We start from the raw sequence: 14,753 nt of genomic DNA, 5'->3' as shown, positions 1-14,753 counted from the left end.
CAGGAGCTCTTGAATCTTTTTATATCTTAATCATCTTCTAATGTAATGTCATTGTATCACCAAATTGTAACTGCAGCTGGTTAATCACCCACACCTCCCCAAGGGGCAGTGTTGAGACTACGGTTCTTTTTGATGTTTTTTTAAAAAGTATTTTTATTCCAAATTTTCAACATTTTAACATTTTACAACAATAACAAACCCACGCAACACATTAACCCCCCCCCAGCCACCCATACCTCCCCTTCCCTCCCTCCCCCTCCCTCAGCAGTCAACGGTAACCAACTCTCCAAAATGCAGAATGAACAAACTCCAGCTCGTGCAGAACCCATCTCTCAACCCCCACTTGGAGCAAATTTCACTTTCTGCAGGTCTCAGAACTCCAACAGGACCCCCCCTGCCCCACCCTCCCCCCGCCACACTGAGACACAGGTGGAGGAGCAGACCCTCATCCCCTAACAAGACCCGCCTGTGAGCAATTAGGGAGGTAAAGGCTAAAACATCTACCCCCCCACCCCCCCCCCCCCCCCCCCCCCCAGCCCCCCGCCCCCCCCCCCACACCCGCAGCTCCGGCTCATCTGACACCCCAAATATGGGTTCTAGGGGACCGGGCTCCACGTCCACATGTAAAACCCCTGAAGTGGTGCTGAACACCATCTCCAAAACCTTTCCAGCTTCGGACAGGACTAAAACGTATGTACATGATTCACAGGGCCCCTCCCACATCGCTCACAGACATCCTGCAAACCCCTTGAACAGCCGGCTCATCCTAGACTGTCAGGTGCGCCCTGTACACTAACTTCAGCTGTATCAGCCCCAGACTCGTGTACAAAGTACCTCTGCCGCACCTCACAGTGCCCCTCCTCCAGTGCCGCCCCCAGCTCTTCCTCCCATTTCACCTTAACCCCCTCCAAAATCCTCCCGTTAATCACCGAGACGACGCCCCCTCTCCAATCCCTCCGCTGACAGCACCGCCTCCAGCAAGGAGGAGGCAGGCGCTATCAGAATGGTTGGGAAGACCTTCCTCACAAAGTCCCTCACCCGCATGTACCGGAACCCCCCCCCCCCCCCCCCGCGCCCCCCCTCCCCCCCAAAAACTTCTCATTCAGCTCCTCCAAGCTCACAAACCACTCTCCCAGAAACAAATATCTTCCTCTCCTAATTCCCTTCTCCTCCCATCCTCGGAACCTCGCATCCATCCTGCCCGGCTCAAAGCCGTGATATTCCCCGATAGTCATCCCCCCCCCCCCGGATCTGCTCACAACCTAAAATTCTGCCGAAACTGCCTCCAAATCTTCAGCGTCGCTACCAGCACCGGACTCACCGAATACTTCCCTGGGGCCATAGGGAGCGGTGCCCAGCGCCCGCACCCCTAAACCTTTAGAAAATGCTGGTCAGGCCCCAACTGGAGGATTGCGTTCGATTCTGGACAGGGCACATTAGGATGGATGCCCGAGCATTGGAGAGGGTGCGGAGGAGATTTACCAGAATGGGACTAGGGATGAGAGACTTCAGTTAATGAGTAGAGACTGGAGAAGCTGTGATTGTTTTCTGTTATATTTTCAGGGTTTCTACTTTTATTCACAACATAGACAAACGTAGGTTGCTTAACCAGTTGTCAGGGTTTATTGCAGATGTGTTGCTTGCTCACAGTTGTTTGGATATAGTTATAAAACCTTTTGTCGGTCCTGTGTCTCCTCTTTTTATCCCCATCCTGCTGCCTCCTGACTTGATCTACAGTCTTCTGGTTAGCTGTTGCAATCTTACTGCTCCATTTATAATAATAATCTTTATTATTGTCACAAGTAGGCTGACATTAACACTGCAATGAAGTTACTGTGAAAACCTCCTAGTCGCCAAATTCCAGTGCCTGCTCGGGTACACAGAGGGAGAATTCAGAACGTCCAAATTACCTAACAAGCACGTCTTTCTGGAATTGTGGGAGGAAACCAGAGCGCCCGGAGGAAACCCACGCAGACTCGGGGAGAACGTGCAGACTCCGCACAGACAGTGACCCAAGGCGGGAATCGAACCCGGGTCCTTGGCGCTGTGAAGCAACAGTACTTCAGGGTGACGTTAACTACAGATTTTAGGCAAAGCTAGAATACCCCTGTCCTGTTGGGCCAGGCTACGATGTCCCCTCTAGGTTCTGTGGCAGAACCTGTGATGTTGTTCGATAGACTTGGCAAGCAGCTAATCGGCGTATATAGGATTCTCAGCCAGCTCCTATCGTTGCCTGTGGTTGGTGAAGCCAGTCAGAAACCTTCAGGAAAGAAGGCGGGTCTTCTGGAGAGTTCTATCTTTTGTTCAGCTAGTAGGGAACCTCAATAATCTCTCGCTCCTTCTCTCTCTCTGCCAGATGATTTTAAGACGCATTCTAACCAAATTGGTGAAGACTTTCTTGTTTAACGGGACACAGACAGCCATCAGAACTGGGAAAGAGTTGGGGCGACATGGTGGCGTCGACCGTGGTTAGCTGTAGACCCAGGTTCGATCCCGGCTCCCTGTCCGTGGGGAGTTTGCACATTTTCCCCGTGTCTGCGTGAGTCTCACCCCACAGCCCAAAGATGTGCAGGTAGGTGGATTGGCCACAGAAAATTGCCCCTCAATTGGAAAAAATTAATAATTGGGTACTCTATATTTTTTTTTTTTAAAAGAACTGGGAAAGAGATCTTGAATGTGAAAGTGGAAGCAATTTTCTCAAATGTCAGTAAACTTCGAACTGTGTATAAGGGGTTGGGAAGAACTCAAAATTGAAGCTTAAACTGAGAATATTCCTTAAAGTTCAGCCAGAGTTCCGGTGTAGAGCTCAGACAAAGGAGAATAAACCTATGTTTAACCAGTAATCTCACAAGGAGATGAAAGCTCCATCTGGTGGCAGATGAACAGAAGAGCACTGATCTGAACATCCTGTGCCCATCACCATTTAGTGGCCAAAGATGAGGATTGCATCTTGTACCTATCTCCATCTGGTGGCCGAAGGGCAGAATTGCACCAACCTGGAACTCTTTTAAAAAAAACTTTTAGAGTACACAATTCATTTTTTCCAATTAAGGGGCAATTTAGCGTGGCCAATCCACCTACCCTGCATATCTTTGGGTTGTGGAGACAAAACCCACGCAAACACAGGGAGAACGTGCAAACTCAACACGGACAGTAACCCAGAGCCGGGATCGAACCGGGGACCTCGGCGCCGTGAGGCAGCAATGCTAACCACTGCGCCACCGTGCTGCCCCTACCAAATTGAAACTCTTGGGTAAAATGCCATCTGGTGACCGAAGGATGGAAATGCGCCAACCTGAAGCTCTTGAGCAAATCTATTTCCAAGAGGCCATAACCACAGCAGTGAAGCCTCATCTTAAACCTACTCTTTAGTGGCGCAATGCTGTCTCACGGCGCTGAGGACCTGGGTTCGATCCTGACCCCGGGTCACTGTCTGTGTGGTGTTTGCACATTCTCCCTGTGTCTGTGTAGGTTTCACCCCCACAACTCAATGATGTGCAGGGTAGGTGGACTGGCCACGGTAAATTGCCCCTTAATTAGAAAAATAATTGGGTACTCTAAATTTATTTTTAAAAACCTACCCTTTAATCCCCATTTTTTATTTCTCACCAACCCTTACCTTGTGCCAATCTTCTGTATGTCTGGGTGGAGGGTGGGATAAGGTCTTGGGATTAAATAGTCTGGTAGCCCATTATCCTGTTATTTCTTTATATATTCATCTTTTCCTCTCTTCGTTAATAAACAGTTTGTTAATGTTTTACTTGTAAATCTGGGGCGTCATTCTCCGACTCCCCGCCGGGTTGGAGAATCGCCGGGGGCTGCCGTGAATCCCGCCCCTGCCGGTTGCCGAAGTCTCCGGTATCGGATATTCGGCGGGGGCGGGAATCGCGCCACGCCGGTTGGCGGGCCCCCCACTCAATTCTCTGGCCTGGATGGGCCGAAGTCCCGCCGATAAATTGCCTGTCCCGCCGGCGTGGATTAAACCACCTTTTGAACGGCAGGACAAGGCAGCGTGGGCGGGCTCCGGGGTCCTGGGGGGGGCGGGGCGATCTGGCCCCGGGGGGTGCCCCCACGGTGGCCTGGCCCGCGATCGGGGCCCACCGATCCGCGGGCGGGCCTGTGCCATGGGGGCACTCTTTCCCTTCCGCCTCCGCGTGCCATGGCGGAGGCGGAAGAGACTCCCTCCACTGCGCATGCGTGGGAAACTGTCAGCGGCCGCTGACGCTCCCGCGCATGCGCCACCCGGGGATGTCATTTCCGCGCCAGCTGGCGGGGCAACAAAGGCCGTTTCCGCCAGCTGGCGGGGCGGAAATTCCTCCGGCGTTGGCCTAGCCCCTCAATGTTGGGGCTCGGCCCCCAAAGATGCGGAGCATTCTGCACCTTTGGGGCGGCGCGATGCCCGTCTGATTGGCGCCGTTTTGGGCGCCAGTCGGCGGACATCGCGCCGTTTCGGGAGAATTTCGCCCCTGATGTCTGTAACTCATCGGAGCTGTCAAGGGGTAAAAATCTTCGGAAAACACAGATTGTTGGTTAATTGACTTGGTTAAAGCTCCGGGGCCTGTGAGGTTGGAACTGACCGCTCACTCACGCAGGGTATCATAACACAGTCTAACAGTGAAGAGAGGGAAAATCTACTCCGATTATGTCACCATGTAATCATCTGACCTACTATCCAGGGAGGGATTGGTTACAATGCAAAACATTCTCCTTAGAGCAGAGAAGGTTAAGGGGAGATTTAATAGCGCTGTTGAAAATCATGAGAAATTGTTTCCACTGGAGAGGAAAACCGGGCAAGTATAAAACTAGTGGCCAAACCAAACTCATCAGTTTCCTGCAAGGTAAGCTTAGGTTAAAATTCCATCCTTACAAATAATTATCCAAAACCTTTCCCAAACCATCCGTCCCACTTGATTTTAACACCGAGTGTAAAAGGACCAGGAGTGGCACGGCAGTTAGCACTGCTGCCTCACAGCGCCAGGGACCTGGGTTCAAGTTGGGTAACAGTCGGTATCCAGTTTGCCTGTTCTCCCTGTGTCTGCTTGGGTCTCCTCCCACAGTCCAAAGATGTGTAAGTTAGGTGGATTGGCCACTTCTAAATTGTCCCTTAGTGTCCAAAGGTTAGATGAGATTGCAGGGATAGGACGGGGGAGTGGGCCTATGTAGGGTGCTCTTTCAGAGAGTCTATGTAGACTCGATGGGCCCAATGGCCTCCGTTTGTACTGTAGGGATTCTATGACCAGAGGGGGGAGGAGGAGAATCTTTCTTTATGTAATGAGTTGATACGATTATGAAAAGGCGATGGAAGCAGAAATTAATATCTTTCAAAAGGGAATTGGATATATACTTGAAGGGGAAATAATATCCAGGGCTATGGGGAAAGAGTATTGAGGTAGGATTAACTGGATCGCTCTACCAAAGAGCTAGAATTGCCACAATGGGCTGAATGGCCTCCTTCTGTGCTACATGACTATTCATTGTATCATTTGGTCACACTTGCCACTTACTGATTGTGATTTTCCAAATTATATGTGGATGGCTGTGGATTATACTCATTGGCGCTCATCATATTGATACCATTGGCTGGTTTGTCGAAGTATTGAACGGTTTCCATTTCATCGTGACCTCCTTCTGGAACAGTCTTCACCTGAAAGACCAGAAAGATGCAAGCAGTGAGTGACTTGATAGATCAATTACCTCCAATTGCTTTCACAATATGGCCACTTCAGAACTGACCTACTGTATTTTGATTGAGATGAATTGTTAGGAGAATTGTGAAAGGCAGCATGGTCAACAGGTAGGTTATAAAGATAATCTTTATTGTCACAAGTAGGCTTACATTAACACTACAATAAAGTTACTGTGAAAATCCCCCAGTCGCCACATTCCGGTGCCTGTTCGGGTACACAGAGGGAGAATTCAGAATGTCCAATTCACCTGACAGCATATCTTTCGGGACTTGTGGGCGGAAACCGGAGCTCCCGGAGGAAACCCACGCAGACACGGGGAGAACGTGCAGACTCCACACAGACAGTGACCCAAGCCGGGAATCGAACTTGGGACCCTGGAGCTGTGAAGCAACAGTGCTAACCACTATGTTACCGTGCCGCCCATGAGGGAGTGAGCAGTTGAGTGGGATTAGACTGGGTCGGCTATTAAAGGATGGGGCAGTGAACACGAGAGAGGGATTTGACTGGTAAGGTATTAAAGTGTGTGTGGAACAAGGGGGGTGGGAAAGAGTGGGGATTAGACTGGGTGGCTTGTGAAGAAAATCAGTAGCTGGATTTGATGGGCTGAATGGCATGTTGCCATTCTGGAATATTCTGTAATTCAGACCAAAATTCAAACTGGAGAAAGACAGTTGTATTTATACAGCACTTCACCCCCTTTTCATAATTGTAACAACAGCATTTCGTTACATCTCGATGTGTGTCACACCCTCAAATTACTCAGAGTAAGTGTTTGGGATTGGGTTGCATCACTAAGGAACATTGCCAAGATGCCAGTAGACCTCACTTTCCTCTCCTTCTTCAGAAGCTCTTAACATTTTAAAAACTCTTTGAAATAAAGGACCAAGTATAGGGAGCTCTAATTTCAGATGTCATCCGAAAAATGGCATTTAAGAATGCAGGAAATGAGACTAAGTACGGCCTCGATTGTGCGTTCCCTGCTGAGGCCCCGTATCTAACTGGAGTCGCGTTACATAGCGTTGTTGTGTTTCTCGAACATCAATAGGAACAGGAGGAGACTATTCAGCTACTGGAGCCTGCTCTGCCGATCAATTTGATCAGAGCTGATCCACACCTCAGTCCCATATCCTTCGACACCTTTGCCAAACAGAAACATCATCCATCACAGTCACAGCATCTTAGTATCAGCAGCTTGGGCTGAAAGCAAAGTCCATTTGTCTGAAAAGGGTCTCACAAGATCCTTCTTCATACCCTCAGTGTCTTCATTGTGAAGCCTTAGTGCTGAGACTTAAACCCTTCACTCTAGGGGAGCCAGTCAACAAGAGAATTGACAAACTTCACTTAATAATAATATTAATAATCTTTTTATTGTCACAAGTATGAAGTTACTGTGAAAAGCCCCGAGTCGCCAAATTCCGGCGCCAGTTCGGGTAAGCTGGTACGGGAATTGAACCCGCGATGCTGGCTTTGTTCTGCATCACAAACCAGCTGTGTAGCCCTTGAAAGAAAACAGGGACATTAACCTGGAACTGATTCAAAATGTCATCCCAGGGGTAGTGACTAGAAAGGTAGACCAAATAGCTTTCTACATCTCACCCTTGCTGTGTCACGCGTGATTGATGCTCAGTGTTGGGTGAATGCGATTGTGTTGGTGACATTATGGGTAGCACAGTGGTTAGCACAGTTGCTTCGCAGCTCCAGGGGTCCCAGATTCGATTCCCGGCTTGGTTCACTGTCTGTGCGGAGTCTGCACGTCCTCCCCGTGTGTGCGTGGGTTTCCTCCGGGTGCTCCGGTTTCCTCCCACAGTCCAAAGATGTGCAGGTTAGGTGGATTGGCCATGCTAAATTGCCCTTAATGTCCAGAAAAGGTTAGGTGGGGTTACGGAGATAGGGTGCTCTTTCCAAGGGTCGGTGCAGACTCGATGGGCCAAATGGCCTCCTTCTGCACTGTAAATCTAACCAAGGTGCAGAGGTCGGGCCCATCCAATAGGATAGCAGCTGCCTGGAAATAGTCTTGCAGAGTAACCTGGATCAGGATCAAAGGGGTTAAGTGACGTTAAATTTGAATTTTAGAAGCCTCTTGATTGCCGGGTGACTTGCATTTCTGTAGAGCCTTTCACAATCTTGGTACCAAAGTGCCAATGAAATACTTTCTGAAATGTAGTCACTGCTGTAACGCAGCCAATTTACACAAAGCAAGATCCCACAAATAGGAGTACGATAATGACCTGACCACCTGGTTCATGGTTGAGGAATAAATCCTGTTCAGAGCACTGGAGCTCCAAGACTGAGAGGGTTCTGCAGGGGTTCTCAGACCCCGATGTGACGTCCGAGGTGTTGGGTGTGGAGGTGGCTCCGAGTCCAGAGCTGGCGATATTTGGGGTGTCGGAAGTACCGGGAGTCCAGGGGGTGAGAGAGGCAGATGTTTTGACTTTGCCTCCCTGATAGCCCGGATTTTGCTCGGGACTCGGAGCCGCCGAAAGCGGGAGTGTGGGTGAGCGACCTGGCGGCATTCCCGAGGCTGGAAAAGGTCCAGTTTGCTCTGTGAGGGCTGGCAGAGGGGTTCACCCGCAGGTGGAAACCGTATATCGATTTCTTTAAAGCGGATTAAGGGGTCAGCAAGGGGGGTAATAAGGGGAAGGCAGGATGTGGTGGTGTGTTCGTGTCGGGGGCGCAGGAGAGTTGTGGTTGTTTATCAAGTTGATGGGTTTTTTTTTGTTGAATAAATTTAGAGTACCCAATTATTTTTTTTCCAACTAAGGGGCAATTTAGCGTGGCCAATCCACCTACCCTGCACATCTTTGGGTTGTGGGGGTGAAACCCACGCAGAGAGTGTGCAAACTCTACACAGACAGTGACCCTGGGCCAGGATCTAACCCGGGTCCTCAGCACCCTAGGCAGCAGGGCTAACCACTGTGCCACCGTGCTGCCCTGTTTATTGGGTAGATATGCTGTTCTTCTGATATTTTGTATCTTTGTGAAAATGCGTTGAATAAAAATATATATTTTAATTGGAGTAGAGTAGGAGGGATAAATAGGTGGGCAGTGTCTATGGGAGAGGAGCGGGTATGTGCATTATGGTTTGGTTGAAGTGTTGGTTTTTCATTGATGTTTGCACATTTCTGTAATCTGTAACTGTTTACAATGCCAAAAAATACCTCAATAAAATTGTTTGTTAAAAAATATATAGAAATATTTTAAAATATTTATAAAATGTGTATGGGCTACAAAATCGAAGTCTCTCAATAGTTTGAGAACAGAGTGATGATTTGGAATTGGGATTGAATGGAAAGGCACCGAGGAGGAGTTTCATTAGGGGCCCTGGAACGGGATGGGTTAAGAATTGGCTGTGATCCATTCAGTCCCTGAATGTTAATCTACAACCAGTCAGTGTTTACCCGTCTTGCACAGGCCTGAAGGAGCCGTATGGGGCCTCTGTGGGGCTGGACTCTCCTCCTTCGGAATTTGATGAAGCAGAAAAGAGACTGAAATACGACATCCAAACCCTAACCAGGCTCACAGCTTCAGACATTGACTGTGGAAAGGAACGAGAAACTCTCAGTGCTATTGCATGACCTCTCCTACCTCCAAGCACTGATCCATGGCCCCAATTACTCTCTGGCAACTCACCCAATTAGATGCTGCGATAATTTTATATAGTGTTTTTAACATAATAATGGCAATTCACTTTTTCTGCCTTTTCCTCCTGTCATTATTTCTGGTGTCCCCAAAGGGTCTGAACATTCTCCCCGGCAATATCATCCAATGCCTTGGGGTCAGCCTCCAGATGTAGGCCGCAAACTCTCAGCGCTCCCTCTGCATCATCTCTACTGAGCTCACTGCATTTGGCACCCAGTCCTCCCGTTGATTGGCAATTTCCTGCAGTTCGATATTGGGAATTTGGAAGACATTGGCCAAAATTTTGCGGCCGTTCACGGTGCCGGGATCTTCCTGCACCGCCAACAGCACACCTCTGCCGTGGGTGTCACGGTGGCGGGGGGTCGGGCGGAGGCGGCTGCATCCAAAGGGAAAGCCTGTTGACAACAGCGGGTCCAGAAGATCCCGACACCGTCCAGTGGCAGGCAGCCTCTACCGCCACGGGTTGTGTGGAAGACGCCGCCTACTATCTTTGGTTCTTGCCAGCTGTTCACAAAGCTGGTGCCCCGATTCCTACTTCTGCAACTGAAATATTCTCCGTCCCCACCTGTGCCTCAGCTCATTTTCTGCTGAAATTCTGATTGTCAACCCCAAACTCAACTATTCCAATGCTCCCTGAGCCAGGCTCCCATCAGCCACCCTCACCCAAAAAACTAGCTCACTCACAGCTCTGTTGTCCGTATCCTAATTCACATCAAGGTCTGTTCACCCATCACCCTGTCCTCGCTGGCTGTGCCTTCGGCTGCCTGGGTCCTAAGCTAATGAAAACTCTCTCCAAACCTCTCCATTCAGCTATCCTCCTTTAAGCTCTTCCTTAAAATCCATCTTTGATCAGCCTTGTGGCCACCTGCCCCAATATGTAAGCTCACTGTCAAGATTTTGTTTGACAATCGTTCCTGTGAAGCACCTTGGGACGTTTTAGGAAGTTAAAGGTGCTATACAAATGCAAGTTGCTGTTGTTTTGCGTTTTCCAATGGGGCTAGGCGGCGGCGGGGGGGCGGGGGGGGGGGGAGAAGCACGAGATGAACTGCTCTTGCAGAGAGATGGCATAGGCACAACACACCTCCCCTGATTTAATTTGTCCTCTTCTACTATCTCACCACATAACTGTACAAAATAAAGGCAACTCGAGAGCTGTCAGCTGGGTAAAGGAGGCCTGGACAGAAGCTCTGAGACAGCAGCTGCTTAAAAGCGATTTCGTAGCTGATCTTCCACTTTGACACCATTTTAAAACTGCACAATATGGGTCAACGGTGGGGAATTTATTTAATCACTCACAATGAGGCAAGCGAGTGAAACCAAAGTCGTAATCAGGTTAATGAGTAATTGAGCCGAAACTAAACTTATCAAAAAGTAAACAGAGATCAGTGTCAGAATGGGGCAATCGGCAGGCATTGCACCTCAGCCTGATAAGATTGGGTGGTGAGTACAAGCTCCATCAATATGGGTCTTGTTCAATATCTACCAGCGCCAAACAGTAAACAGAAGGCGCTGGTGGTGGGGAAAAGTCAGGCCTCGCTCGAGTCGGAGTTCCGCTCGGGGACCTCTCAGTTATGCTGTTTCAGTCTGATTGGTGGAGGAGAGTTGCCGAAGGGGAAAGGCAGGGAGGTGGGTGTAGTGATCTCTATATGTGCATGTACACAAGGGATTAATGTGTAATCAGTAGCACCACATGATCACTAGAGGGCCGGACCAACAGGGGTATAAAAGGCAACCACACTGGGTCTCTCTCTCTCTCTCTCGGGTGCACTGTGACCAGGGCAATAGCAGACTAGTTCAGATGGCTAGTGGAGTTACGTATAGTTACTGTAGTTAGATCTTGTTAACCTTATCACTAGTACCAAAGTTAAAGTAAAGAACTCAAGCAATTATTGTCAGAGTTACTCAATAAACCTTTTGTTACTACTGGATGTGTTCAAGTCTTCTTCATAGAGATTCAGAAGACCTCATCACTAACCAAGGTTTGAGTAGCACATGTTACCTACCACACAGGTAACAAAACAGTGGGGATAGGTTTGGCAGATCGCTCAGTTGATATTGTCACTGCCTGAATATTTTCTTACAGATGAAGACGACCCCAGGTTCTAAGCACAGGTTTGAATGAGTTTATCACAGGCAGTGCAGCGGCTAGGCTTTTATAACTGACCTTTGCACCCCAGTTCCTGAAAGGTTTACATACAGCAGGATCTAGCTCACTATGACATCTCTGGAATTCCCTTCCTAAATCTCTCCGGCTTTCTCTTCCCTCAGACAATCCTTCTCTTTCATCAAACATTTGTTCACCTGTCCGAATATCTCCGTATGCGGCTCAATAGCTCAATCTTTCTGTTAAAGGGTCATCACTGATCTGAAATTTTAAGCCAGGATTCTCCATTCTGGAGCCTGAGTGCTCCCGCCAGTGGAGAATCGCTACTGACCCGCCAACAAACCCGTTTTTCAGGGGACATTCCATTCTCTGCCTGATCGGGATTCCCGATCGCAGCGGCGGGGAATCCCGGCTGTTAACTCTGTTTCTCTCGGGCAGCACGGTGGCGCAGTGGATAGCCCTGTCGCCTCGGGGCGCCGAGGTCCCAGGTTCGATCCCGGCTCTGGGTCACTCTCTGTGTGGGGTTTGCACATTCTCCCCGTGTCTGCGTGGGTTTCGCCCCCTCAACCTAAAGTTGTGCAGGGTAGGTGGATTGGCCATGCTAAATTGCCCCTTAATTGGAACAAATGAATTGGGCACTCTAAAATAATTTTTTTTAAACTCTGTTTCTCTCTATCCAATGGGTGATGCCAGATCGGCTGAATATTTCCTGCATCCTGTTCATGTCTGAATCGTTGTCCGATTTGGCTCCTGCGAAAAACCTCAGGACACTTTGGCCACGTTAACGATACAGGAGAAATGTATGGTGTTTCAATAATCCACACACCATCCTAGGGGAGGTTCCGAAGCATCAGCTGGAGGCTGTGGAATAATATCTCGCACAGTGACTTCAGAAATGGTAGATAATGAAAATTTGAGAGACCAGTCCATTACTGATGAGTTATTGTTTTACAAAGAGACGGTAATAAAATTTACAGTTTTAGGGAGCGTGACACCTTTAGTTTCATCCTCATATGAGTGGAAAACTATTTTGCAACTTGTTGATAATAGGGGTTTACGAGGTGAACCTTTCCCTAAGTGATAGCACGTCCTTGCGTGTGATTTAACTTTAGCTGTATATGTGCACAGTCAGCTGATGAATCCAATCACTGCACACTGACCTCTGCGACAGCTCTCAAGTAACAAAGGACTTCAAAATATTTCTGCTGGGTCCTCAGGTCGGACAAGGTGAGAGGGCCAATAAATATCTCTGTTCAGAAGTCTCTACATTGGTGGGCATCACGGTAGCACAGTGGTTAGCACTGCTGCCTACAGCGCTGAGGACCCGGGTTCGATCCTGGCCCCGGGTCACTGTCCGTGTAGAGTCTGCACATTCTACCCGTGTCTGCGTGGGTTTCACCCCCACAACCCAAAGATGTGCAGGTTAGGTGGATTGGCCACGCTAAATTGCCCCTGAATTGGAAAAAGAAATAATTGGGTACACTAAATTTATTTTAAAAAGTCTCTACATTGGCATTGGGTGATTCAATGGAATAATATTATCTCCAGTTGGACCTGACTCCGAATTCATCACACAATCAAAATGTAAGTTTTCTTCTCCTATCAACTGTAAGGGTCCTAAGTAAAGATGGTCTCAACTCATTCCTGGTGAGCAAAATTTGGCATAAATTAGCAGTCTCGTACTCAAATCTTCAGAACGCATGGATTGAAAAATGTCCATTTGGCCCATCAATTGCTCCCCTCTGAATCCCATATCCACTCTGCGTTATCACAGACCCTCTCCACCCATTCAATCTCCTTCCCTGCTTCACGTATTCCTCGTGCTATCGTGAAACCTACCCAGCCATTTATCTTGTGTAACAAAGTTTGGGTAAATAATCGGTGATTCCCAAAAGGATTAAAGCTGAACTCCAGAAATTCACCAATTGTCAAAACATTGGATCCTGGCTCACAGAGAACATTTAATGTCCCTTGCTCCCAATAGCAAGACTCGGCACGTCCTCCATGGCATCTGATCTATCTCTCCATCTAATCTCAATATTTATCCATCTTGCCTGGGCTGAACACAACACACCCAGTTCGATCTGACCAAGTCACTTTGTGAACTTCTCTTTCTGGGAGTCAGCGCTGCCCTTGAGCCAATTGAAACAGTTCCACTGAGATTCACCAACTCAGGATTGACCGACAATTGAACCAGGAACTCTTCACAGGCTTGCTTACCCACTCCTCCACATTCGGTCCCACCTCTCCGTCAGCAAGGCCTTTTTCCCAGAGGATATTTGGCTTTCCGTATCTCCAGATTTTCCGTCGCACTCTTTGAGCGAAGAACGCAATGATGCAAAACGTCAGCGCCACCAGGAATCCGCAAACAATCGCCACAGCCTATCAACAGGAAACAGACAGGAATGGGATTAGCATTGTCTCCATACTGTGCAGAGTTCATCTCTAAACTGTTGTTGCTTTGCATTTCCTTTAATTCTCTTAGTCTCTGAATCTCTCTGTTTAGAAATTGATACACGATCAATTGCACAAAGACTAAAGTTGGGTACAACTGTGGCTTTATTACAGTCAGATGCATGGCCTCCTGCTGCAGCTGGCGAAATGGCAGGGCACTGGAGGTCATGCATATTTATACAGTTCTCCCTGGGCGGAGCCAGCCGGCAGGAGCTACCGGCGAACCTGTAGTGCAGGTCCTACCTTACATCTCCTATTACAGTGGTTCACCACATTCACCCCCTGTTAAAAATGAGTCTGGCGGGGGTGATGTGAAACTATATACAATTAGTGCAATTATCTACAGTGGTACGGAAAGAAAAGTCCATGTTGACGGTCCGGAGTCCGTCAAAGGTTCAGCCGGTCCGGTGCTTTGGTGCTTCGTTGGGATTGGCGTAACGGTGGCGGCGAAGTCGGTGCTGGCGGTGGTGGAGGTGGCACTGATGGCAGTGCTGATGCTGGCCAGTCATCGGGGAACTCCGGGAGCGTGCAGAAGTCCTCTTTGTCCTCTTGTGCGGAAAAGGGGAGGGGGGGTGTGGTCTGGTGGGGTCAATATTGGCGGCGTGGTGGGAGGTGGGGGGGGTGGAACCTGACGGTACCAGGTCCCTGAGTGAGACAGTATTTTGGCGGCTGTCGGGGAACTCAACGTAGGCATATTGAGGGTTGGGGTGGAGCAGGTGAACCCTGTCCACCAAGGGGTCCGCCTTGTGGAGTCGGACGTGCCTACGGAGAAGGACCGGTCCTGGAGCAGCGAGCCAAGTCGGGAGCAACACCCCGGATGTGGAATTCCTGGGGAAGGTAAAAACACGTTCATGGGGTGTGTTATTAGT

General features: G+C 49.0%; 1 protein-coding gene across 1 annotated transcript in view; it reads right to left on the bottom strand.

The window, feature by feature from the left end:
- The window catches only part of LOC140395766 (uncharacterized), an 80,824-nt gene that overhangs the window by 12,105 nt on the left and 53,966 nt on the right, over positions 1-14,753 (bottom strand). The window contains exons 8-9 of the mRNA XM_072483922.1: positions 13,651-13,812; positions 5,505-5,644 (exon numbers count right to left, since the gene is read on the bottom strand). Coding sequence (XP_072340023.1) covers positions 5,505-5,644; positions 13,651-13,812 — 302 coding nt within the window. The remainder of the gene's footprint in view (positions 1-5,504; positions 5,645-13,650; positions 13,813-14,753) is intronic.

The sequence above is a fragment of the Scyliorhinus torazame genome, chromosome 18 (genome assembly GCF_047496885.1).
Source record: "Scyliorhinus torazame isolate Kashiwa2021f chromosome 18, sScyTor2.1, whole genome shotgun sequence".
In the NCBI taxonomy this organism is placed as follows: Eukaryota; Metazoa; Chordata; class Chondrichthyes; order Carcharhiniformes; family Scyliorhinidae; genus Scyliorhinus; species Scyliorhinus torazame.
This window is presented reverse-complemented; position numbering and strand designations above follow the sequence as displayed.